Source organism: Myxocyprinus asiaticus, chromosome 12, assembly GCF_019703515.2.
Source record: "Myxocyprinus asiaticus isolate MX2 ecotype Aquarium Trade chromosome 12, UBuf_Myxa_2, whole genome shotgun sequence".
NCBI lineage: Eukaryota > Metazoa > Chordata > Actinopteri > Cypriniformes > Catostomidae > Myxocyprinus > Myxocyprinus asiaticus.
Window position 1 is genome coordinate 45,411,485 of NC_059355.1, and position 27,745 is coordinate 45,439,229.

The 27,745-nt window shown below is 38.8% G+C and overlaps 1 protein-coding gene across 5 annotated transcripts in view; it reads left to right on the forward strand.

Moving 5' to 3' along the window:
• The window catches only part of LOC127448891 (receptor-type tyrosine-protein phosphatase T-like), a 363,972-nt gene that overhangs the window by 18,225 nt on the left and 318,002 nt on the right, over positions 1-27,745 (forward strand). For all 5 annotated transcript variants that reach the window (XM_051711804.1, XM_051711805.1, XM_051711807.1 and 2 more), the window contains exon 2: positions 22,417-22,446. In XM_051711804.1, the coding sequence (XP_051567764.1) occupies positions 22,417-22,446 (30 nt within the window). The remainder of the gene's footprint in view (positions 1-22,416; positions 22,447-27,745) is intronic.

Sequence of the window (27,745 nt, forward strand, 5' to 3'; positions counted from 1 at the left end):
ATCTACAATAAACATCAAATTAACACAACACAATTTAAACATCTGTTATACATAATTAAACTCGACTTAAAACATCAAATTAACACAGCACAATTTAAACATCTGTTATACATAATTAAACTCGACTTAAAACATCAAATTAACACAGCACAGTTTAAACATCTGTTATACATAATTACACAACTTAAAACATCAAATTAACACAACACAATTTAAACATCTGTTATACACGATTACACTCAACAATATACAATAATAACATACATTGCACAGTATACAATATGCTGTTTTTGTTTTTTGTTTTTTTTTGTTTTGTTTTTTACTATATAGATACTATATAGATACACATTATTCAATAAAAATTAAAATATATATGAAAAAAGTATATATATAGAATGTACAGTATTGTACTGTATTGACATTCAGGCTGTCGGTTGATAGTCAGTTGTTAAGAGAGACATAATATAATGACAGTAATATAATTTATGACAGTCCGGTGTGAGATAAAAGAGTAATAAAGTGCAGGGATGATGTATTTTGATCGTGGGAGATCAAGAGTTCAGAAGTCTGATTGCTTGGGGGAAGAAGCTATCATGGAGTCGGCTGGTGCGTGTCCTGATGCTGCGATACCGCCTACCTGATGGTAGCAGTGAGAACAGCCCATGGCTCGGGTGGCTGGAGTCTCTGATGATCCTCCGAGCTTTTTTCACACACCGCCTTGTATATATTTCCTGGAGGGAGGGAAGCTCACCTCCGATGATGTGTTTGGCAGTTCGCACCACCCTTTGCAGTGCTTTGCGGTTGTGGGCAGTGCTATTGCCGTACCAGGCGGAGATGCAGCCAGTCAGGATGCTCTCCACAGTGCAGGTGTAGAACCGTGTGAGGATGTGGCGGTTCATTCCAAACTTCCTCAGCCGTCTCAGGAAGAAAAGGCGCTGATGAGCCTTCTTCACAACGACTTCAGTGTGGACGGACCATGTGAGTTCCTCTGTGATGTGGACACCCAGGAACTTGAAGCTGCTGACTCTCTCCACTGGTGCCCCATTGATGGTGATGGGACTGTGTTCTCTGTCTTTTCTTCTGAAGTCCACCACAAGCTCCTTTGTCTTACTGACGTTGAGGGAGAGGTTGTGCTCCTGACACCAGTGTGTCAGAGTGTGCACCTCCTCTCTGTAGGCTGTTTCATCATTGTCAGTGATCAGACCTACCACCGTCGTGTCATCAGCAAACTTAATGATGGCATTGGAGTTATGTGTTGCCACACAGTCATGTGTGTACAGGGAATACAGTAGTGGGCTGAGAACACAGCCCTGCGGGGCTCCAGTGTTGAGGGTCAGTGATGAGGAGATGTTGCTGCCTATTCTAACCACCTGGCGTCTGCTTGACAGGAAGTCCAGGATCCAGCTGCACAGCGAGCTGTTTAAGCCCAGAGCCCGGAGTTTCTCATCTAGCTTGGAGGGCACTATGGTGTTGAATGCTGAGCTGTAGTCTACAAACAGCATTCTCACATAAGTGTTCTTTTTTTCCAGGTGGGAGAGAGCAGTGTGTATTGTAGATGCAATGGCATCATCAGTGGAGCGGTTGTTACGGTAAGCAAACTGCAGCGGGTCAAGATTGAGTGGTAATACAGAGCAGATGTAATCTCTGATTAGTCTCTCAAAACATTTGCTGATGATGGGGGTCAGAGCAACAGGACGCCAGTCATTTAAACAAGTTATTTTCGATTGTTTTGGAACAGGCACAATGGTGGATGTTTTAAAGCATGTGGGGACTACAGACAAAGAGAGGGAGAGGTTGAAAATGTCCGTAAAAACACCAGCCAGCTGGTTCGCGCACGCTCTGATGACGCGGCCCGGAATGCCGTCTGGACCCGCGGCTTTGCGGATATTCACCCGTCGGAATGATCGGGTTACATCCGCTACAGAGACGGAGAGTGAACTAACCTCTGTAGCTTCGGCCGTGAGAGCTCTCTCCGCGAGGGCGGTGTTATTTCCCTCGAAGCGAGCATAAAAAGTATTTAGCTCATCTGGGAGAGAGGCAGCGGTGTTCATGGCGGAGTTTTTATTCCCTTTAAAGTCCGTGATGATGTTAATTCCCTGCCACATGCTTCTAGAGTTGGTGGTGTTAAACTGTCCCTCAATCTTACTCCTGTACTGGCGTTTTGCTGTTTTGATAGTTTTTCGGAGGGCATAACTGGCTTGTTTATGCTCCTCCGCGTTCCCGGAATTAAAAGCGGAGGTCCGCACATTAAGTGCTGCGCGAACATCGCTGTTGATCCACGGCTTCTGATTCGGATAGATTCGCACAGTTCTGGTCGGAATCACTTCCTCTACACACGTTCTGATGAAGCACATTACGCTATCAGCGTAAAGCTCGATGTCGTCATCAGAGGCGGACCGGAACATCTCCCAGTCCGTGTGATCAAAACAGTCTTGTAGCGTAGAGTCTGATTGGTCCGACCAGCACTGGATCGTTCTGAGGGTGGGTGCTTCCTGTTTCAGTTTCTGCCTGTAAGCGGGCAGAAGCAGAATGGAAGAGTGGTCCGATTTTCCAAATGGTGGGCGGGGGAGGGATTTGTAGCCATCCCGGAACGGAGAGTAGCAATGGTCCAAAACCCGGTCCCCTCGTGTGTTGAAACTAATGTGCTGGTGATATTTTGGTGCGACTGATTTTAAACTGGCTTTATTAAAGTCCCCGGTCACAATGAACGCGGCCTCAGGGTGCGCGGTTTCCTGCTCACTTATACTCCCATACAGTTCCTTGAGTGCCCGGTCTGTGTCGGCTTGTGGGGGGATGTACACAGCAGTGATAATGACCGCTGTGAATTCCCTCGGTAGCCAGAATGGTCGACACAGAAGCATAAGAAATTCCAGATCAGGAGAACAGAAAGACTTGATAGAATGTATGTTCCTCTGATCGCACCAGGATTTGTTGATCATAAAACATACACCACCTCCTCTAGTTTTACCTGAGAGGTCTTTCGCTCTGTCCGCTCGGAGCATGGAAAACCCCGCGGGTTCAATGGCTGAGTCTGGAATCTCCGCAGACATCCAAGTTTCCGTAAGGCAGATAACGCAGCAGTCCCTCGTCTCTCGTTGGAAAGAGATCCGCGCTTTCAGCTCGCAGAGCTTGTTATCCAGAGACTGAACATTTGCCAGTAGAATAGTGGGTAGCGGGGGTCGATTTGCGCGGCGTCTTACTCTGATGAGAACGCCGGCTCTGTTTCCCCTTTTCCTCCTGCGTTTCCGCGGCCGTGCTGCCCAGACAAAGGGCTCCGCTTGCGTGTTTGTAAACAGCGGGTCGGCATTGAGGAATGTGAAGTCCGGTTTACGGTGTGAGATCGCTGAGCCAATGTCCAAAAGTGTTTGTCTGTCGTAGACAATAAGGCAGGCAACATCCAAGACAAGAAACATAAGAATTGTAAACAAAACAAACAAACCATTGCTAAGTTGTGTCGGAGCTCGCAACGCAGCAGCCATACTCGGCGCCATCTTGAGTCCTTACTCAATATTATATAGTTTATTAAGTTATTTAAAATATTTTTAAGTAGGGGTTGGGATCACAATGTAACTGGCGATACAATATTTTAGCGGTATCTAGGTCAAGATACGATATAATTGCGATTCTTTATTTTTAGTATATTGCGATCAAAACGGCGATATATTGTGATATTTTACTCATTGTTTTTCATTCTTATTCATAGGACATCAGTGAACGGTTGCCAAATCACCAAATGCATTATTAAATTAATATAAAAGTGCCTGAAATAATTTGAATGTGAACCAATTAATTGTGAATATAAACAATACTGACCCTCAAATAAGTAATTTTTTGTTTTTCACATTGTATGTTGACCAGGAATGTGTAATGGAATTTGAGTAGATCACTTTGTGTTCACTTTAGTTTAGATAGAATATAACATTACTCAGTCAGTTTAAATATTGTTTTAATTTGTAGTATATTACTATTGTTGTTATTACTACTACTAATAATATAGTTATATTAAACTTTAAAACCCTTTAGCTTTTATCTGTAGGCTGGTTCACAGTAGTTTTAATATGCTTATCTATAGTGTGTGTGTGTGTGTGTGTGTGTGTGTGTGTGTGTGTGTGTGTGTGCGTGCGTGCGTGCGTGTGTGTGTGTGTGTTACTCGAGTTTAGTCAAACCAAATAGGCCAGTGCATTGACTTTTTCCTATTTACCAATGTTTTGTTTTTTTTCATTTCCCCCTAAATTTTTTTATTTGCCCATTTACTATTTATCCCCCCACTCTTTTTTATTTTTATTTTTGTAGTTTTCATTTTTAGTTAATATGGCACCACACCTGTCTTTATCACTACAAATAATACACCTCAATTATGGTCTCCATCATATTGTTTACTATCAAGGCATCTACTTTAATGCAAACTCAACTCTTTAAAATATTTTATTTTAAGACTGCATACATCTTATTAGTGTAGCAACCTGTTTGAAACCAGTTTGAAACCATTTGTTAGTTTTGCAATTCTGTTTGGTGACGCTAGTGGCGCACACCCAAAAATGATTCTGTCATCATTTACTCACCCTCATGTTGTGGAAAAAACAAAACAAAAAAACAAATGCTTATCTCTGAGATGGAAAGCAGAAAGTTATGGACTGACAGCCTCATAAATCACTTACTTTCATTGTTTGAAAAAAAAAAAAGAAGAAGAAAAAAAGAGCAGCATCAACATTCTTTGAAATTTCTCCTCTTGTGTTTCATTGAAGAAAAAAGTTTGGAGCAACATGAGGGTGTGTAAATGACAACAGAATTTATGTTTTTGGGTTAACTAACCCTATAAATTTGACAGGTGGAACGGCAGAACCCTAACAAATATTGATTTTTGCTCAGTGATGGAAAGCTGCCTTGAAAATTATCAGTTGGGTTATTAGAGGCTTTGAAAAACTGAACATTCCAGGAATGCACATTTCTTCAGATATACCCTCCAGCCTTTCAAACCCTCCATTATTTTCTCTCGGCTTTCCCCGCAGTCTATTAGACACAGAGGGTGAGTTATACTGTCCGGCAAAATAGTATCACGGACAAATAGAATCAGGTGGGAAGGAAAACTAAAACACCATTAGCCGTAATTTGCCCCCATCAGACCTACATTCTCTCTCGATCTACCGTATCATCTATCTCGCCTCCTCCTTTTCATAGGCCTTGTGCGCACCTGCGTCTGGTCAATACCCACCAGCCATTAGTTGATTTATCATCATTATTGTCTTTTTATACCTGCGGTTTATTTGATGAAACTTATCGCGCCAGGCTTCCAGCAGCTATAATGGCTAACTCTCCTTCATTGAGACTGTAAATATGTTATATGAAAGAGCTGAGGAGATAAAGTGAAAGAGAAGGCCAATTGGGGGAGGTGGTGGATAAATAGGAAAACATTAATCTCTTAGAACCTTTCATAGCTTAATTCTTTCCTGTATTATTTAATCGGTGTTTGCTAAGGCAAGCATCACTATTACTATTGCTGATACTTGTGATTTAAAAAATTAAGAGCGCAGGAGATCATAAATAGAGAGGAGCCATCATTGCTTGTTCTGTGCATTTGTTTTATTAAAAATAAAGTAATCATTCCGACAGCAGTGTATTTGGCCCAAAACGCTATGCAAGAATATGAATAAAACTTTTCTAGCTACGCAAACTTTAGTTGCATTCTGAAATTTGTCTGAATGTAATTCGTAATGTAACACAGGTATGTGTTGCATTCTCAGTGTTGCCACAAGAGGCGCTGTAGTGGGTTTTCTCTTTCAAATCAACTACTGTCATGGCGGAGAAGCAGTTTAAAGAGAAGTCGACATGGTAATTGCTAGCTAATTTTAATAACACATCCGGTTTAATGGCACACACATTTTAAGGTAACCGGAGTATTGAGGTTTATTACCTGGAGACTGAAATATCATACTTTAGGGATTTAAACGTGGGCTAAACCACCCTGAACACCCTAGCAACCTCATAGCAACATACAAAAATCTACACAGAACACCTGAGCCACTGCATAGCAATGCCCTTGCAACCACCCACAACACCTTAGCATTGTGGCGACGACTTTAGCATGGGCAAACACCACTCACATTTTCTTCAGAACATGTAAAAATCTAGTTGTTTCCCATGTTATTGTTGTTATAAGAGCTGGTGACAGTGGCTGAATCCCCAAAGGCATTTGGTAAGGCCGAAACCATAAAACTTTAATGTGAGAACGTATCGTATGTCCCCTGTTTTTGCTTGTAAATGAGGCTGTGTCATTATAAAAGTCTGTTGTTCTTGTGTAAATGTGTGTTCCCTTGCTATGTTCATTAATACAATGGTAACATTGTATCATTGGGCCTGTCAAGGACAACATTTCTGCAGACACAGTGTGTAAAGTGTGTGTGTTGCTGTATGTGTGGATGTCCTCTCTTTATGAGTCGAGTCAGTATTGCAGCCTCAGAGGTTTATTATTAATTCTGTGCTTAAAGTGTCAGCTATACTGTACATTGCAATATTGTTGGATGACTGTCATAAAGCTATAACCCATTACAGTTAATATATCTTCAATACGTTCTTGCTGGTGAATGCCATGGTGGACTGTTATAAAGGAGAGAGAGAGAGGCAGAGATAGCCAGGGCTGATGGGAAAGAAAAAGTACAAATTGGATCTCTTTAATCTCAGCTGTTTCTGAAAAACAACGAGATTTATTAATGAACAAATTGGTAACTTTACTTAAAGGAATACTTAACCCCAAATTTAAAATTCTGTAATTATTTAGTCACCCTCATGTCGTTCCAAACCAGTATAAATTTAATTCTTAAACGGAACACAAATGGAGTTTTAAATGAATATGTCGGTCCGTCTTTTCAGTACATTGGTGGTGGATAGTGTCTCACTTTAAAGATCAAAATGTACCCCAGAGTATCATAGAACTAGTCCATGTGATTTATTTGGTCATATTCAAAGTTTTCTGAAGGCATATGATAAGTGTTGGTGACAAACTTCCTGAATTTTAAGTCATTTTTCAGAGAAAATCTTAATGTCCTGAGCTCGTTCACAGTGGTACCTGTGCTCACGCGAGAACTTGAGTTGTTTGTAGCGCTAAACAATGCAAGTTATCACATGAATACACAAGCAACTGTAAACAAGCTCTCAAAGCGCTCAATGATGTGCAATGGACCAAATTGTATGAGCTATGCAGTCCACATTATTAGCTTTATACTCTTCTTATTTGTCAACAATTATTCATTTGTGGCTTTTTTTTATTTCTTCTAAATAATTTTAGAAGTAACATCTTAGAGAAATGAAAAAGACTGTGTGTGAATTAGTTTGTGTGTGTATATGTTTCTCGCTGCAGGCATATCTCTGACAGCAATTATCTTGCTTAATGAGCAGGTAATTGCTAGAGATTGTCTACGGTGTCTTTTCTCCCCAGTTTGGAATGCCCAATTCCCAATGTGCTCTAAGTCCTCATGGTGGCATAGTGACTTGTCTCAATCCGGGTGGCGGAGGACGAATCTCAGTTACCTCTGTATCTGAGACCGTCAATCCACACATCTTAAAACGTGGCATGTTGAGCGCGTTACCACGGAGACCTAGCGCATGTGGAGGCTTCACGTTATTCTCCACGGCATCCACGCACAACTCACCACGTGCCCTGCTGAGAGCGAGAACCACATTATAGTGACCACGAGGAGGATAACCCAACGTATCTCTACCCACCCTAGCAACCGGGCCAATTGGTTGCTTAGGGAGCCTGACTGGAGTCACTCAGCACACCCTGGATTCGAACTTGTGACTCCAGTTGTGGTAGTTAGCGTCTTTACTTGCTGAGCTACCCAGGCCCCCAGATTGTCTGTGTCTTAAATTATTGTAATTTTTTTTGTAGCTTTAATACATCCCCTGTCCATATTTCTTACATTTCCGAACATCATGCCATGTAATTTATATTCATGAGTCAAGCTGATAAGTTTAATAATGTATGTCCTCCCCCACTTTTCAGGTCTTTCCTACACCCCTGATCACAGACAGCTTTATTTGTAGGAAAGGACGTGTTAGCGGACAATGACAATGAAACTTACGCTCTCATCTCTCTGTCGTATGCAAGTTGCATCAACATGACATGTTTTAAAAACAAGTTAAGCTGAAGTTTGTTACTTTTTATGTATAAAATACTTTCTCCTACCCCAGCTTAAGATGCAGAGACAACTATAAGTAAGCCATTCATAGGTACATTTTTCTTGAAAACTATAAACACTGTATCTCTGTGGCGCTACAAAAATTCCTCTGTTTGTTTTTAATGGCCTTCCCAGGGGTGCGTTTCGCAAAAGCATCGTTAGCCAACTATGGTCGCAAGTTCCTTCGTTAACAACATAGCTCAACGATTTGGTGTTTCCCGAAACCGTGGTTCCAACAAACATCGGGAAACGCACCCCAGCCTGGCACAACAACATTGGCTCGACCAATGAGTGACTTTGTTGGCGGGACTATTGTTTATTTGATCAACAGCAGCCAGGGGATGTTTTTGGAAGGCTGTTTTAAAAAACATCATTTATTTTTGTAAATTCATTTGTTGGCACATAAAGTACTGCAGCTTTAAAGCTTCATGCAAAACACATGCTAATGTCTCTATCTCCCTTCGCCCACACCAATGTGTAATTGGTCCACGGCAGACACTATGTAAATATTTTCTTTTATTTTTGATGCATGTCATAAAGGCGGGGAGACTAATTGAGTTTACTCTGAGTGTCGCCTGATTTCAGCCTCTGTCTGTCAATAGTGCACAGAGTGTGACAAGGGAAAGTGGATCCTGTACACTAATGACACATTGTAAGCCAACGAGTCACACATTCTCACAGCACCAGTATAACCAGAGGTGGGTAGTAACGTGCTACATTTACTCCGTTACATGTACTTGAGTAACTTTTTGGAAAAAATTTACTTTTATGAGTATATTTTATGGTGGGTACTTTTCACTCTTACTCAAGTAAATTTCTGATGAAATAAATGTACTTTTACTTCATTACAATACGTTGCGTTCCTGTCGTTACATTACTGGTTTTAATTTAATAAGTGTTAATAAATGCGTAATTTATTGAGGTTTTTGAATGGGACTCTTTCGACAGCGGAACTTCGAGTTGCGTTCGACAGTACAGAAGCAAGCGTGCAAAACAAACATTTCTTAACTCCACACAATGCCTACATTTTACATCAAGACAAGGATATATTTCAAGATTAAAAATGCAGCTCCAACTTAAGAAAACACGGTGAGGTAAGTTTTAGAAATTGTGACAATGTGGGCTTGTCTGTGTCATGGTGATACTCATTCATTTTCAGCGTGAATCTGTAACTGTGGGCTCTTATGCCCTCAGTTTCTAAGTTTGCATTTTTACATCAGCACTGCAACACATCAGTGCCTTGTAAACATCCGCGTTATGTGCAAATGCTTTGCCCTGCCTATCGCGATTGTGAGCATTTCTGCACGTGCAAGGTTGGCACGTGCACAGCATTCGACAGATGCTGGCAGCTTGGTTTTATGGAAAACAAGCTTCCAAACACAGAGAAAAGGTGCAATTTATCCTTAGTGTACAGAACTAATTATCTAAATTCTTTTGACATTGACAATGCTGGACCATCACTGAACTAAATTCACGCAGGACATAAAAAGCTGTAAAATAACAACAGAAGGCATGAAAAAAGCATGATCTTGCTTCAGTGTATAATTAAACATTATATCATTTGGGACTGTGTGACATTGTTCAGGTTTTTCATGGTAATAATTACTAGAAAAAGGTTTCCAAACATCTCTTCTAATTGACAGATTTGTCCAAATCTGGGAAGCATCCTCAAAGTGATAATTCAGCCTTTAATTAATATTATATTGTAATTTCCCCGCCCTCATGTTCTTCCAACCCCATGAAACTCTCTATATTCTGTGGAACCCAAAATATATTAGACAGAATGTTAGGGACTGACAGTCTCAGTCACCATTACCTTTCAAAATATGATGAAAAAAATAAATAAAAACATGCAGTGAAAGTAAATGATAATTAAGGTTAGCATTCTGTCTAACATCTCCTTATAGGAATAATTTTTCCAAAATGGAAAATTCTTGCATCATTTACTCACCCTCATGCCATCCCAGATGTGTTTTTTCTTCTTCTGCTGAACACAATTTTTTTTAGAAGAATATCTCAGCTCTGTTAGTTTATACTAGAATGCAAGTGAATGGGTACCAAAACTTTGAAGCTCAGAAAGCACATAACGGCAGCATAAAAGGAATTCAAATGACACAGGTTCAATCTGTCTTCAGAAGGGATATGATAAGTGTGGGTGAGAAACAGATCAATATTTAAATCTCCACTTTCACATTCTTCTTGTGTTTTTGGTGATTCAATTCTTTGTGCATATCGCCACCTACTGGGCAGGGAGGAGAATTAATAGTAATAAAAGGACTTTATATACACTATATTGCCAAAAGTATTCGCTCATCTGCCTTTAGACGCATATGAACTTAAGTGACATCCCATTCTTAATCCATAGGGTTTAATGTGATGTCGGCCCACCCTTTGCAGCTATAACAGCTTCAACTCTTCTGGGAAGGCTTTCCACAAGGTTTAGGAGTGTGTTTATGGGAATTTTTGACCATTCTTCCAGAAGCGCATTTGTGAGGTCAGACACTGATGTTGGATGAGAAGGCCTGGCTCGCAGTCTTCGCTCTAATTCATCCCAAAGGTGCTCTATCCGGTTGAGGTCAGGACTCTGTGCAGGCCAGTCAAATTCTTCCACACCAAACTCGCTCATCCATGTCTTTATGGACCTTGATTTGTGCACTGGTGCGCAGTCATGTTGGAACAGGAAGGGGCCATCCCCAAACTGTTCCCACAAAGTTGGGAGCATGGAATTGTCCAAAATATCTTGGTATGCTGAAGCATTCAGAGTTCCTTTCACTGGAACTAAGGGGCCAAGCCTAGCTCCTGAAAAACAACCCCACACCATAATCCCCCCTCCACCAAACTTCACAGTTGGCACAATGCAGTCAGACAAGTACCGTTCTCCTGGCAACCACCAAACCCAGACTCATCCATCAGATTGCCAGATGGAGAAGCGTGATTCGTCACTCCAGAGAACGCGTCTCCACTGCTCTAGAGTCCAGTGGCGGCGTGCTTTACACCACTGCATCCGACGCTTTGCATTGCACTTGGTGATGTATGGCTTGGATGCAGCTGCTCGGCCATGGAAACCCATTCCATGAAGCTCTCTACGCACTGTTCTTGAGCTAATCTGAAGGCCACATGAACTTTGGAGGTCTGTAGCGATTGACTCTGCAGAAAGTTGGCGACCTCTGCACATTATGCGCCTCAGCATCCACTGACCCCGCTCTGTCATTTTATGTGGCCTACCACTTCGTGGCTGAGTTGCTGTCATTCCCAATCGCTTCCACTTTGTTATAATACCACTGACAGTTGACTGTGGAATATTTAGTAGCGAGGAAATTTCACGACTGGACTTGTTGCACAGGTGGCATCCTATCACAGTACCACGCTGGAATTCACTGAGCTCCTGAGAGCGGCCCATTCTTTCACAAAAGTTTGTAGAAGCAGTCTGCATGCCTAGGTGCTTCGTTTTATACACCTGTGGCCATGGAAGTGATTGGAACACCTGAATTCAATTATTTGGATGGGTGAGCGAATACTTTTGGCAATATAGTGTATTATAAAGTGTTTCTCACCCACACCTATTATATTGCTTCTGAAAATCACTGGAGTCATATGATTATTTTATGCTGCCTCTATGTGCTTTTTGAAGCTTCAAAGTTCTGGTCACCATTCACTTGCATTGTGTGGACCAACAGAGCTGAGCTATTCTTCTAAAAATCATCATTTGTGTTCTACAAAAGAAAGAAAGTCATACACATCTGGGATGGCATGAGGGTGAGAAAATTAGAGCATTTACATTTTTTGGTGAACTATCCCTTTAATTTGATGCATGGAAGAAAGAAGCCATATGGGTTTGGAACAACATGGTGGTGAATGATGACAATTTTCATTATTTACAATAATATTAATAGTATTATTATTAATATTATTAATCATTCTGCAATGCATGTTAAATGTGTATCATGTACTAGAATATAGGAGAGTAAACATCCATTAAGTTATACGTTGAGTATTCTTTTTATTGGATACTTTCTTACTCTTACTTGTGTCATTTTTAACATTATTAACTGCACTTTTACTTGAGTAAAGTTTTTGGCCACTCTACCCACCACTGAGTATAACAGCTAAACCCACGACCTGTGCACATGAAGCTACGTTTACAGGACGTGTTTGTGTAATATATTTCAATATATTTAAAACCACAGCCATAAAATTGAAAAAGATTTGTTCTGGCCTGAAACAAAGAACATACAAAGGAAAACATGATTATTTATTTGTAATTAAAAAAGTAAGAAAAATCTTGATTTAAAAATTTAATAAAAGTGTTTTCAATTATGTAGTAATTTCCAATGCGAATAAAGATACTGAGATTTCTACATTAAATTCCATTTGAATTCCATTTGCTTACATTCATAATTTTTCCACCTCATCATAATTGACCAGTCTAATTTTTGCGGATGGATTTCAGAATTGAGTCAGTTTATTAACAGTAAATCGCAGAATTACACATTGAATTGAAAATTTGGAATGAATTAGGCTAAATTACAATTTGACTGTTAATGAAATTTAAACCATGATATGGCCAACCGCAAAAGGATGCAATGTAATTAAATAAAAGTTCAATAAATAAATAAAAAAAATCTTTCATCAGTGTTATAATTTATAATCTGAGGCTGTTATGCAGCACCAAAAATACAAAAAGTGTTTTGTTGAAAATGTATTATATTTTATTTGATATAACTTTTATGAATTTCTTTGATTAGACACCCTGTTGATGATTAAATACAAATAAAACATAAAACATGGAATCCAGAAAAATGAAGATGGAAAAAATCAAATGGAATTTAGGAAAAAAATAAATCAGTTTTCATAGGACCCAATACTGTGCCTCAGTGACACTCTCAAAACATTGTTCTTTTTGTTTGAGTGGTCTCAACCAGTGCCGCAAGTTTCGGGTGTGATCACATGTTTGTTCTAACAGTGGAAGATGGGCAGTGTTTGGGAAACATTCAATGTATTTGCAGTTATCTTTAATGAAGTTTAAAGCGTTTAACCAGTCAACTCGAGTTTAAAATAAAAGTACTTTGACTTCATTGTTTGTAACTGTGTTCTTTAACATTAGTTGTAATGTAACATTAGTTGAAATGCAATTAACCAGTAATATTAGTCAAGACCATCATGGGCAAAACTTATGTCTCCATATGCTCTCTAACACTCAGAGACTTCACAGGGCCACAGGGGGAGATCTTCATTTGTATGTGCAGCACTTGATTAGTCTAGCCTGTCAGGATAATGATAGATCAGGGCAAATGTGCCCGCGACTCGGCTCCTAATGGAATGCTAGCATTTCCCGCTGGCCCTGGAAGCATTTTACCCGATCAACCCTGGCCCCCCGAGTGTGAAGACACACAAACACACAGCACATACACACGCTGACACTGATCATAACCTACGCAGCTCTGCCTGGCACCCCTTGCCCTCCGTTATGCTCTGAAAAACACACACACTCCCTTCGTTCTGCCTCAGTTACTCTGGCATCGCCCTGTTTGCCACAGGGTATCGATGTTCTTGATGCCAACCCACGAACCACAGATGACCAGGATGCTGTAGAAATAGATCACCTGGCTATTGTTTTTCAGCTTTATGTTTCATTGCATTGGCCATGTGTGTATGTCAGCGTGTGTTTTCAAGGGCGATGATGTGTGTGTGTGGAATTGCGATGAATGCTCTGGACAGTTGACCCTGAGGGTGCTTGTCTCGAACTTGCTCGAACTGCGTGTGGAACTGGTATTGCTGTGCTCCTTTCTGCAAGGTCGGTTTGTCCTTTGTGTGTGTGTAATTTGTGCACTTTTTAGTGGTGCTTGCTAAGGTAAGCAGCACTGTTATTGTTCATGCTTACAGTTAGGAATCGAACAAACCCATATTCACTTAAAACTAAACTTTATTAAACGGACATGAATAAATCCTCAAAAATGTGTATATGTTTGTTCAGGATGTGTATATGTTTGTTCAGTATGCCACTACTTTTCTAAGCAATCAGACATACGCCTGGCAGATAATAAAACCGGCAAAAATTCTAGGGAATTCTAGCCATTTCTAGGGAAAAGAAAATCATCGAGACTTGGGGGTGGAACCATTTGACTTGGGCCAATAAGTAAACTTCCAGAACATCCTACTAACTGCATAGCAATGGATTAAAAACATCTCAGAACATCTAAGCAACCATATAGCAATGCCCTGGCAACATTTTTGTGGCTGCAGGTTTTTTGGAAAATGTGTGTTTAGAACACCCGTATATAAAGCAAATACAATATTTTCATTATTTTAAAAATGAAAAAAGTTTTCTTTTAGGGTTAGGGTGTGAATTGGTCTGTAGTGATTATAACTGGCTTCATATACAAATAATATAAGTCTAAAATATTAGACTTCTTAAAGGGATAGTTCACCCAAAAATTCAAATTCTGTCATTATTTACTCACCCTCATGGTGTTCCTAACCCTTATGACTTTCTCTCCTCCGTGGACACAAAAGGAGAAATTAGGCAGTATGTTGGCCTCATTCACCATTTACTTTAATTGCATCTTTTTTTCATATTATGAAAGTGAATGGTGACTGAGGCTAACATTCTGCCTAACATCTTTTGTGGTCCACAGAAGAAAGAAACAAGGGTTATAACAACATGAGGGTTAGTAAATAATTACAGATTTTCCCTTTTTGGTGAACTCTGCCTTTAAGCAAAAATGGTATGTATTTGTAGGCTATGTGTGTGCGTGGTTTGTTTGACCCACAGTGAAGAGAAGTTCAGGTAATACCAAAGATATCAAGTTAGCTTAATTGCTTCGATAATATCAGCAGAAAGTGTGTGTGTTCATGTGTGCAGTTGTTTGTTGTGTTTTCTGTTAAAATCATTTGCTGTAAAAGTCACAAGCACTAGTTCCTTCGCTCAGTAATGAGTAATACAACAGGAGGAGTTCTCACAAAGGTCGCTGACACACACACACACACACACACACACGCACGTTGGTGCAGTTATCATTATGAGGACTCTCCATAGACATAATGATTTTTATACTGTATGAACTATAGATTCCATCCCCTAACCCTACCCCTAAACCTAACCCTCACAAAAAACTTTCTGCATTTTTACATTTTCAATAAAACATTGTTTAATATGTTTTTTTTAAGCAATTTGAATTATGGGGACACTAGAAATGTCCTCATAAACCACATTTATACCACCAGTTTGTAACCTAAAAAAATGTCCTCGTAAACCACCCAAACCCGCCTACACACACACACACACACACACACACACATAAAGGTTCCGTCAGGGTGCCCTGAAGCTGTAATATGCAGAGAGATGCGCTGGTGGCAGAGTGCAACTGAGGAAACGGGCATTTGCATTCTGACCCTATTTGTTCTCATTAAGTCTCTCTCTCTTGCTCTCTCTTTCACTCTCTCTCTCTGATTCATATCTGTGGGCCTCTAAGTATGAGCATTTTAACTAATAAATAAATTAATAAACCTTACTTAATGGCTTGATGCCCAACAGGCTTTGAAAGATGAACAAAGGCCAGTGACAAATGACACTTCCTTTCATCTAGGAGTCCCTGTATTCTGAATAATTTTTAAGTGGACTTTATATAGTCCAGTCCAGTTAAAAATATTTAAAATGAATAGTTCACCCAAAATGAAAATTCTGTCATAATTTGGTTACCCTCATGTCATTCCAAGCCCATATGATTTTTTTTCAATATTGAAATATTGAGCTCCAAAAATGATGAATAGCACCATAAAAGTATAATAATACGAGTCAATCCAACTTATTCACTATTTTCCAAGTCTTCTGAAGAGTCACCAGAGAGAGAGAGAGAGTGTCATATGGGTTTGGAACAACATGAAGGTGAGCAAATGATGAACAAATTTTTCATTTTTGGGTGAACTACTCTATTACACTTAGCTGGTTGAGCAGGGAACGTCCATGATTATAGGACAGTTATTTCTTGATATAAATCAGTGTCTTATCTCTTTGAAATGCCAAAATGCTTTGAAACACCTGCATGGATGCAGACAGTGTTTGCTCGACTTTAAGAGAGGAGATTAGCTCTATTTATTCAGAGTTTTGTTTATTTTAGACATTTTTTAGACCTGAAGGTCATGTTAGTCTTGATTTGTTTGTTTTTTGTTTCTCTTGTGCGCACACACACAAACCAACAGTGCTGTGAAAAAGTATTTGCCCCATCCTGATTTCTTCTGTTTCTGTGTATATATCATACTAAATTGTTTCAAAAATTCAAACAAAATCTAACATAAAACATAGGCAATCTGAGTAAACACAAAATACAGTTTTTAAATTATAATGTTATTTATTGAAGCAAAAAAAATATCCAATACCAACTGGGCCTGTGTGAAAAGTATTTGCCCCCTTAGTTACTAAATCCCCAAATCTATTAAATTGCATTCATAATGGGGTTCAGCTGGACTAGACACACCCAGGCCTGATTACTGTCAGCCCTGCTCAATCAAATCAACACCTAAATATAATTTTTTCAGCAGATTGAAGTTGGCTAAAAGATCTCACCCTGTAGCACACTATGCCAAGGTCAAAATAAATTCCAGAAATTATGAGGAAAAAGGTGATTGAAATACATCAGTCTGAGAAGGGTTTCAAAGCTATTTCGAAGGACCAAATGAAGAACCACAAAGAACCACAGTGAGAGCCATTATCTCCAAATGGAGAAAACATGGCACAGTAGTGAACCTTCCCAGAAGTGGCTGACCTTCCAAAATTCCTCCAAGAGCACAGCGACACTCATCCAGGAAGTCACAAAAAACAAAAAAAAACAAAAAAAAAAACAAGGACAACATCCAAGTAACTGCAGGCCTCTCTCGCATCAATAAATGTCACTGTCTATGACTTCACTATCAGAAAGACACTGGGCAAAAATGGCATCCATGGAAGAGTGGTGAGGCAAAAACCTGCTAACCCAGAAGAACATTAAGGCTCATCTGAATTTTGCCAAAACTTACCTCGATGATCCTCAATCCTTTTGGGAAAATGTTCTGTGGACTGAGTTGAAAGTGGAACTGTTTGGAAGACAGGTCCCGTTACATCTGGTGTAAATTAAACACAGAATTCCACAAAAAGAACATCATACCTTCAGTCAAGCATGGTGGTGGTAGTGTGATGTGTGGGGATGCTTTGCTACTTCAGGGCCAGGGTGACTTGCAATAATTGAGGGAAACATGAATTCTGATCTCTACCTGAAAATCCTAAAGGAGAACGTCATTGAGTTGAAGCTCAAACGCAACTGGATTATGCAGCAAGACAATGATCCAAAGCATAGGAGAAAGTCCACCTCTGAATGGCTCAAAAGAAGCTAAATTAAAGTTTTGGAGTGGCCTAGTCAACTTATAAAAAGAAACTCCCTGTCTTCTGCAGGGGTCATCTGAAAATGACTTTGCTAAGATAAGTTCAAACTACTGTGATGGAACTGCACTGCTTTACATTATATACAGTAAGGGGAAGCGCTCTATAATTATGCACTAAGAAGTACTGAACAATATTGAACTCTATACTTTCAAAAAGGAAATAAGTTTACAGCATTATTGACATTAGCTGAGAGAGAATTTCTTTCATATGTAAACAAATGAACATACTGGGCCCTATTTTAAGAGCGTTAGCGCTAAGCGCAGCGCTATGCCATAGGTCATAATCGCTAAGTCAGTGGGTATGGCCATGAAGATTTTGTATTTTCAGGCCAGCATTTGCAAAGCCTAAGTGCAAGCAGGTTTGGTGAAATTGCGCACTCAACGTGCAAATGGGCTGGGTCAAGTGCAATTTAATTCTGAGGTTCTTCTCCGGTTATTGAACCGTCTGCATCCTATTATATAGTGCATTCCATCAAGCACCAGCGATATAAACAAAGACAGCACATTCCTAAGAATATGGTAGTGCTAATGGACTGTAAGCAGTTAATTAAAAGAATTGAAAATAACGTTCTTTTTTTGCATTTACTGCATCCTTGATGAATATCTGGCATATTTCTATGACAGTGACATGCTTCTTTTATATGCATGGAAAATGTGATTCTTGTCAGAATTTGGATGCACGCTCTGTTAAATTATATAGAATGTAAGTATTATTAACAGGAAACACAAATAATTAAACCAAAAAATATTTCTAAAGTGAAATTACACCTCAAACTATACAAAAATATAATCAAAATAACAAATTGGTCCAACAGTCATACTAAATCCAAACATTTTACCCTACCATTTTAGTACTTTACTCATTTTACGACTCTCCACCGGCCCTTTTTGCATTGACTTAAAATTCACTCTATGACAACAGGTGGAAAAATACCAATATAAATTAGATCATAAATACAATTGTAAATATAAATGTAATGATAATAATAACTGAAAATAAACCAAGACCAGTAGATAGTTTAACACAAATAGATAATAGAGAATAGAATGTATATTGCGCAGTATTCAGTAAGTAGTAAGCTAGTATTCCATTCCAAACATAGCCTGTCATTTTCTTTCACCCTGGAGTCCTTTTAAGAGTTGACATTTGACCTCTCTTATATCTCAGGCAGTCCATCAGGAACTACGAAATTATTCTCTGACTGTACACTGCCGCACTCCCTGCACTCTTCTCTTTCTACTTTCTTCTCATTCTTTTCTCTGCATTCTCTCAGGGCTGTCGGATCACTTTTCTAATATTCTATTCCTCTCGCTGTATATAGTTATACTAGTCAAGCTAATTGCCTCATAGCTCAGCTACAAAAAGGCCCCCAGTGCTGGAGCCGATTGTTAGCTTTATCACGCATAGAAATGGCTAGGATACATTAGCATTTAAATTAGCTGGAGATGAATGCTAATAGAGAGGAGTGACACTGGTGGTCAAAAACGATACAATCTGTAGCACACTTAAAAGAAGTAGGCCTACCTTTCAGAGGCAGTCACTGCTTTTGGGTATTTTCATCAGCCCTTTTTAGTCTTTTTTTTTTCTTATTCAGAATTAGCATGCTAATTGTTAAAACGTTGATGTTAATGGTGTTATTTTTTATATAGTTAATTTAATAAACAAAATGCTGTTTAATTGTGAAATCAATGCATTTAACTGTTCTTTTATTGCCTGTTAACAACTTGAATGAGTGTTTATCCAAAGGAGGGCTACCGTTAAAGGAACATTTCACACAAAAAGGAAAATTAAGTTATTAAAAATAATCTGAGTTTATTTTTTCCATTAAACAAAAATATACAGTCATTAGGGGCTGTCAAACTCCAAAAATTAAACAAACAACAAACACCATAAAATTACCATTAAAGTGTTTCATATGACTCATGAACCATATTCTAAGTCTTCTGAAGCACACAGTAGCTTTTTATGAGGACTAGACTGAAATTGTAGTTGTTATTCACTAAAATCTTCCCCTCTGTTGTGACTATAGAATGCCATTGTGCTTGTATATTCAAATATGACATGTCAAGACATGTCATGTCAGGTTTGATATTAATTATGTAAAAAAAAAAAAAAAATACAAATCTAAATTAAATTACAATAATAGGGAAGAGAAAAAGGAGGGAAGGAAAATGGAAGGATGGAAAGAAGAAGTAAGGTAATCGAAAGTAAGGAAGGAAGCTTGGAAATGAAACAGATGGAAGGAGGGAAATGAAAGAAAGAAAGGAAGGAAGGAAGGAAGGGAGGGAAAGGAAATTGAAGGATGAAAGGGAGGAAGGAAGGAAGGAAGGAAGGATGGAAGGAAGGAAGAGAAATTGAAGGATGAAATGAAGGAAATGGAACAAAGGAAGGAAGGAAGGAAATAAAGAAAGAAAGAAGGAAGGAAGGAAAGGGAAATGAAAGAAAAGAAGGAATGAAGGAAAATGGAAGAAAAGGAAATGAAAGAAAAGAAGGAATGAAGGAAAATAGAAGGAAGGGAAATGGAAGGAAAATTAAAGGGTGGAAGAAAGGAATGAATGGATGAAGTAATGGAAGTGAAAGTAAAGAAGCAATGAAGGAATAGAAAAAAGGGAAGGAATTGGAAAGATGAAAGACAGGAAGGAAGGATGAAAGGGAAATGAAAGAAAGGAAGGCACATGTACATTTTCAAAATTCAAGCAGCCCTGGTGATAAATAAAGATTCAGATTCAGAACGTCTAAACAAAACAGTAACATTAAATTCCTCCAAGTGTATACATGAGATACCTCAAAGTAAAAACACACTGATTTTTACTGGTCCCTTGTATTGCATGATAGGAGGGCCATCCCATATGGCTTATGAAATTTCACAGATCATAAAAGGAAGGTTTTAAAGACCGAACAAAATGTATATTTCAGGTCACACAATTAATTCATAGGTTCATTTGAGCAGCTGTGCTCTGCCAGACTTTGTCTACACTGATAGTGGAGTGTGTTTTTGCGTGTGTGTGTTGATCTGAGTTGGGATGCCTCATTAAGCAGTATGTTCTGGAGGGGGGTGCAAGGCCTCAGCCCCCTGAAATCAGCATCCAACTGTTTTTTTTCCAGTCATTACCTCCTCTAGTAATACAGAACTACACCTTAACATACAAGAGCTTTTTATGACATGTCATTCCTGTACCTTGAGTCATTCCCGTACCATGAATGTGTGTAAAGAATGGTCAGGAACAAAGCAGGACTCTCCAATACCTCCCACTGTCTGATGGACGGCAGCGATTTTCTCCATTTGCACCTGTGGGCAGGTAATAAATGAGGAGACTCACAGTGAGCTTTTACTCACAAGGACAAAGACAGCAATTTCACCCTGAGAGAGGGGATGCTGAGTTTACCAGGCATTAGGGTAGACATTAGAACACACATACACATTTGAACCAGCTGTGTTGCACCATGTGGACCATAATGGCCCAAAAGTACATGTGTATGTGTGTGAGAAAATGTATGCGGCCATGGCCATTTACACCTTACGTCTGGCTTTTTTTAGTTTCAAAACTCTACAAGGTGCATCAACCATTTTCTGCCACTTACTATGATCGATACAGAAGTCCAGACAAAAGATAATCTACTTCATTTCAGTAAAAACATTAGTGAAAGACTGTTTACTCCTGTACATATAGCATAAAATTGTACAAACAGCCTCAGTCCCCATTCACTTTCATTCATTGTATGGAAAAATTCCTCTGTGTTCCACAGAAGAAAGAAATTCAGTTGTGTTTGGAAGGAGATGAGAGTGAGTAAAGGCAGAATCTGCTGTTTTCCATAAAACAATACAAAGACAATGACCAGGGACTGTCAAGCTCCAAAAAGGAGATTTTAAATACCATTAAAGTAGTTCATAATGCTCAAGCACTATATTCCAATTCCTGAGAAGCCATTAGATTCTAAACAGTCTTTTTTCCCCAAACCGTGCTTATTCAAATGGCTTTTATTCAGCCTCGATGATGTGTAATAAGTGTTTTCAAACCAGCAAAAGCAATATTTGCATGCACCTGCAGTCAATGAAAGTGTCCATCGGAAGACGGAGGAAATGAAAATTGTATATATTGACCTTGATCTGAGGGCAGTAAAGACCATTATTTACTCGAAGCACTCGCAAACATCCAGAACTAATATTATTTCTTTTCACAAATTCGTGTAATTCTTTTCCATTCAGTTCCATGTCTATTTGCTGTTGATTAGCATGCTATTTGAACAGATTGAAGGGCAATATGCAAGGTTTACTGTACACACTTAGTGCATAGCTAAATGTTTGCGAGCTGACGTGAAGGACAGATCCTCTGTAGTGCTGTAATGCTTTAAGAGTTTACTGGGAAATCAACTGTAAACCACTGATTCTCAACTGGTGGGGGACACAGGCAGGAAAAAACAACACTAAATGCAAATGATAAAATGCAACAAAATAATTGTGCATACCTAGATAGCAAATGTACCTGTTGATAATCACGTTAGTTAGTATGCAATCAGCTAATGCTCATCTGATCATGACGTCTAAAAATTTTGTGTGACTGTCAATGTTGGACCCTAAAATTTCTGACAGCACTTTAGGTTACATGGGACGCTAAGATTAACTGAGCTGAATCTGCCTGTCTCTCTGTCCGTCCGTCTGTTCGTCTTTCTTTCTTTCTTTCTTTCTTTATTTCAGGTAGTGGTGACTGAAGTTTCAATATATCCATGTAGTAGTGTGCACAGAACTGAACAATTTATTTATAAAGCAGTGATGTCACTCTCTTTTGGACATTAACAGCTCATCTGACACGTGTTTCTCTTTTTCAGGTGCAGAGACAGCAAATCACAAAGACGGAGGTATGTATCTAGACTTATTCTTAAATTATGACACCAGTTAAATGCATATATCACAGTCGAGTTAGGGATTAAACTGTTGGCACACATGTTTCTTGTTTAAAGCAGTGAGAAACCAGAACATTGCTATAGGTATCATGCTTGTTATATCATGCATCACGATTTTGGGAGTGACTCCTGTATTCTATATTATTCCAACTTGCAACAGTAATTAAGGGCATTCACTCCGGCATTTAATTCTGGGTTAATTCTGTTTGTCACTTCCAAAACTTAGCAATGTGTACAGGTATGTGGCCTAGGTGTGTTTATGTACAATATGTCAATGCATGTATTTTCTGTGGTATTTCCTGTCACTCTGTAATCCTTATATACTTTCCCTATTCAGACCACTTTTTTTTAGTGGTAACCTGAAAGAGAAATGTTGTAATACGGTACCAGCAGATTATAGAAAATGATTCAAAATCTTATTTAAACCTAAATAAACAGAACATTTTTGGATTTTGAAAAAAAATTAAATAAAAACAAATGCTATGATGTAAAATTAATAATACAAATTTGAGATTCTTCACTATTTCTATGTTACAATTCAAATAAGCAAATTTGTTGCATTGATCACTTTAACTCCTTTGTACGAAAGGTCAGATTTCTTTATTCCATTTAAGCGCACAAGATGCCTTTTGGAACATTCTCAAATCATTCTGGATAAAATGGATCATCAAGTTTTGCACAATCTTGTGGAGTCCATGCCAGTTTGAGTGCATGCTGTCATTAAAGCAAAAAAGGCACATCCTAAATACTGAAACAATAAAGACATTTTTAGTCTTTTAAATGGCCCGTATGTGTTTTCACATAGTCCTAATTACCAAGTTAAATATTCTGTGGAATTTTACAAAAATGTGTCTAAATTTGATGTAGTTGTACAATAACGAATACCAATATGTGGTTATTCCATCTTATGAGTCTCCTGAGAAAGGCATTATGGGGGATTTAGTAGCCTGCCTTGCTGAGATGTATTACCCAAATGGCTGTGGATATGTGAGGTGCTCCTGAGATATAGGAGCTGACAGGAAAATATCTGTCCCATTTAATGGTTGGCTTATTGTGCATTAAACTGTATGGTTGGGATATCTGAAGATGTAGCGGAACACACAATCTTCGACAGGCCTTCTCAGCTCCCCGTGCTTCAGCAAACCGCTAGTTGATTGGAAAATTGGACCGCTCACTGGAATGAAATGGCAGAATTCTCTCTCTCTCTCTCTCACACATACACGCACGCACGCACGCACGCACGCACGCAACAATGTAAACATTGTTTTCCAAAGAAGTTGAAAAAATTATCAAAAACTCACCACGCCTTAAGAGAAGTACATTTTTTTTTGGCTAGGTGCATAGGCCACAAAAATCTAAATATGCAAAAAATACAAAAAAGGCCCGCACACTATAATAATGAAACAAAACAAGAACACTCAATGTGAGATAAAACCACAGCTATACTAGAAAACGGCAAACGTTTCTGTCACGAGTGAGTTTCCTCAATGCCTAATAACAATGCCTAATACAGGAGCCATCTTTAACAAGAGGCCACATGATTGCATAGGTCACATGATAACCAAAATCACATGATCACAAGACAAACCACTCCAAAATACAAAGTGAATAATGAAATAACAATAAAGCATTACATAAACACACATCAGTATATAAATACCTGAATAAACCAAATACCACCTACCTAAACCAAATACCCCATAAAAAAGCAAAAATACAGAATATCAAATAGAAAACCATACAAGTAAAGAATTAAATCAAAATAGTGTCCCATGGTCATATGCAACATTTGGAAAATACTAAATAGCAAAGTTACAAATTACCACATAAATATACACAAGAGTCACATGCTGTGTGAACAAAATAAGCGCAACATCTGAAAAATACAAATACATAATAAAAGAATTTTTTTCCAAAGAAGTACCATTAATATTATTGTTAACAGTGTGTGCTTATAATAGTGATATTTCATACTCATTTTATTCTTGCTTCAATGATAATTAAATTCCGCAGTACAAAGACTGCAAACGTTTTTTGGGGGGGGTTTTTTTGGTGAAAAGTCCCATCTAGAGTTTATTCATGTATAAATGAACAGCATTTAAATCTCAGTCTTCCAAGAGGGTCATCCGAAAGTCAAGCAACTGCCATAGAGTGCAACAGTTGGGTTCTGGAAGTAAAAATCCCATCAATTTTCGCCATAGACAAAGAGATAGGAATTGATTTTTAACGATAACTTAACAACCTTTAAAGACAGACCTACTGTGAGGTTGTTGACTGATGGTATATGCTTCTGTTGAAGCCATCAGTCCCTGGTATTTCAACTTAATTTAAAAGAAAATGTGTTTACTGTAAAAGCAGAACACATTATGCCGACTCACTGACAAGCGCCATCTCTAATCTGACAATTTTGCATCGGCTCCAGCATGTTTACCTACCTCTGTGGTGAGACCAGGGTTCGGATCCCATGTTGAAACCAGGAGATAATCACGTTTGCATAATCAGTGACGAGCATGATTCTGAGATTTACATTTTTACTACACTGATGGTTAGGTTTGGGGTTTGGGTTGGGGACTACAGTTTATAAAATACGCATCTCTCTTCACAGTTTTACATCCTGTACAGCTGATAACAACTCGCTTCACAATTCACTTTTGGCACCCCTCCGTAGACATTACACCTGAAAATGAAGCTCACACAGGCCCATATGTTCAAAAACACTTTCTGCTTTGGCAACTTGGAGCAGTGTTTCGAATTTCGAAAAGCACAGACCGATTTTAGCTAAAGAAAAGTTAACCTACTGTTACCAATTTCACTGTGAGATCAGTCTGACCAATCAGAGAGTCGCACCAAACAAAGACCGCCAAAAAAGCTCAGCAGCGACCGTCCGCTGTTAATGACGCAGTCGAGTCAGTATCCCTACAGTCTCAAACTACATTGTATAGATCTGAATATTTTGCAATAAAGTTGCAATATATTCTTTCTATACATATAATCAACCATTTAAAATCAGTAGTGCTTTACAGTATATTTCCATCGTTTTAAATTTGGTTGTTATTTGCAATGCTTCATGGAATTGTAGTTCATTCCCTCATTGATGTTGTTAAGTACACAGTCTTTTACCTTTGTCTTTTTGTCTGGTTTTCAAATACTTTTTTGCTTCAAAGTTTGTAATGTTGTGATTCCCTTTGGAGCTGGTTGGTTTAATTCATGGCTTAGAACTCTTATGAATTACTTAATGAAATCCCTATGAAAAGAATGCATGGGAAAAACACATCCCCAAGTATTATAGTCCTCGTTGTTGTAGAGAGAAATTGTAGAAAAGTTGGATGAAGAGTATATTCTCTCTCTTTTTCCCCTTCCTCAATTGGTGTGTTTGTGATGACTGATGAGGCCTTTGGAGACTCTGTTTGTGTGTGTGTTAGCAGTTCTGTATCAGCCTATAATCCCTGAGTATTTTTGCCATTATCAGCATATAGAAATCGGCAAGTTACACAGGATATGTGTTTGTAAGCATGTTTGTATGTGTGCTTACTTATGTGTTCTCAGTATATTTGAGGATGCTCCTAAGTGGGCATCATACTTAAAGGAAGTACTAATCACATGATGACGAGTCAGTTAACAGGGGTACGAATCTAAACTGCTAATTAATTTGGTGTGTAATTGCTGTGTAATTAATTGCTTGTTAGGCGACGAATCAAGAGCGCTCTCATAGTAACGCAAGGTCACTTACAACTAAAGGCAAAATCCAAGAACTGCGTACAGACAAGTGTCTCACACCAATTCAAATTAATTGCTATGTAGAGTACACTTCATAGTCAGTGCACTTCATGGGCTGATGCAGTTCATAGTCAGACACTCGTGCATGCTTGTGACCTCAATTATGTTGGCTAGAAATTAAAACAAATAAATAAATGTTACTTTTTGTTTGCAGGCCATAATGCTTAGAATGGATCAGCTGTGTGTGCGTGTGTGTTGCACCTGTCCAAACCCATAAACCCACTGCTAGGTGTTTAGAGGAGGTCTGCAGCCCATAGCAATGCCGCAACGCCCTTTTGCTCTCTCCGAGCGAGGGATGACCTCCTTTATGCGCTGCGCTTGGCAGGATGACCCCAGGTGTGTGTGCGTGTGTATTCGTGTGTGTGCACTTGACATGCACTTCGCCCCACACATAGCAACCGATTTTCTCAGTCTCTCAATGTGACTGCAAAAGTAGTGTTTCCATCTCTCTGTTTCCCTGTTTTTGTCTCATGCACTTTTGCATATAAAATTAGAGTGAAATAAAAGTAAATAAAGGAGTGATGAAGGTGAAAATCAACATTTGAAGTGATTATCCATTTCAAAATGAAAATTCGGTCATCATCTACTCACCCTCATTGTCATGTCATTCCAAAACTACATAACTTATTTTCCACCGTGAAACAAAAGTAGACGTTTAACAGAATGTTTAAGCTGCTCTTTCTCCAAGTACACTAAAGTGGATGGTGATCAGGGGCTGTCTACTAGTTTCAAAAATAAAAAAAAGTGAAATGCTAAAAGAGCAGAGTCAGTTCCACTGAGAGCAGCATGACTGTTTCTGGATCAGTGTTCCACGTTTGGCTGAGATCAGATGGCTGAGATCAGAAATCTGTGTGTTGGAGAAATCCCACATAAGCACAATTGCTGCTATCTGAACAGGTGCTTTATGTGTTGAGAAAGTTGAAGACTATTGAACAAGAGTACGTAATAGGAAGAGTATTGAATCTACAGTTTTGAATTGAACTGCTTATTTGAATTGTTCCCCCCTCATTTTATAAATTCATATTACAATGATTTTGTGCTGACAGAGCTAGGTCATGCATAGCAATATGGCGATATACTGGTCTGGCCATTAAATGAGTCAGTATTTGAGTATATTTGAGATTACCAATATCTGATGATAACTAGGATTGGGAACCTAGAAGGGGTTCTTATTCAGAGCCAATTAAGTTTAAAAAAAATACCCAATCACAAATTATATTCATGATTTTCGTTATTCTTCTGCCGATGTGAAACAGTGCTCAAGTACTCTTAACAGTGTCTACGGCACTACTATTCAGCAACACTAACCAACTAACCAACACAACACTAGCGTGAAACATATAGTTTGACCGGTGTAGTGTGATTACCAAACGAATGAATCTAATGAGCCGGTTTATTTGAATCAGCGCGAAACACACAACACGACCAGTGTAGTCCGATTCCCAAATGAATGACTCTTATTAGTCGGTTCTTTTAA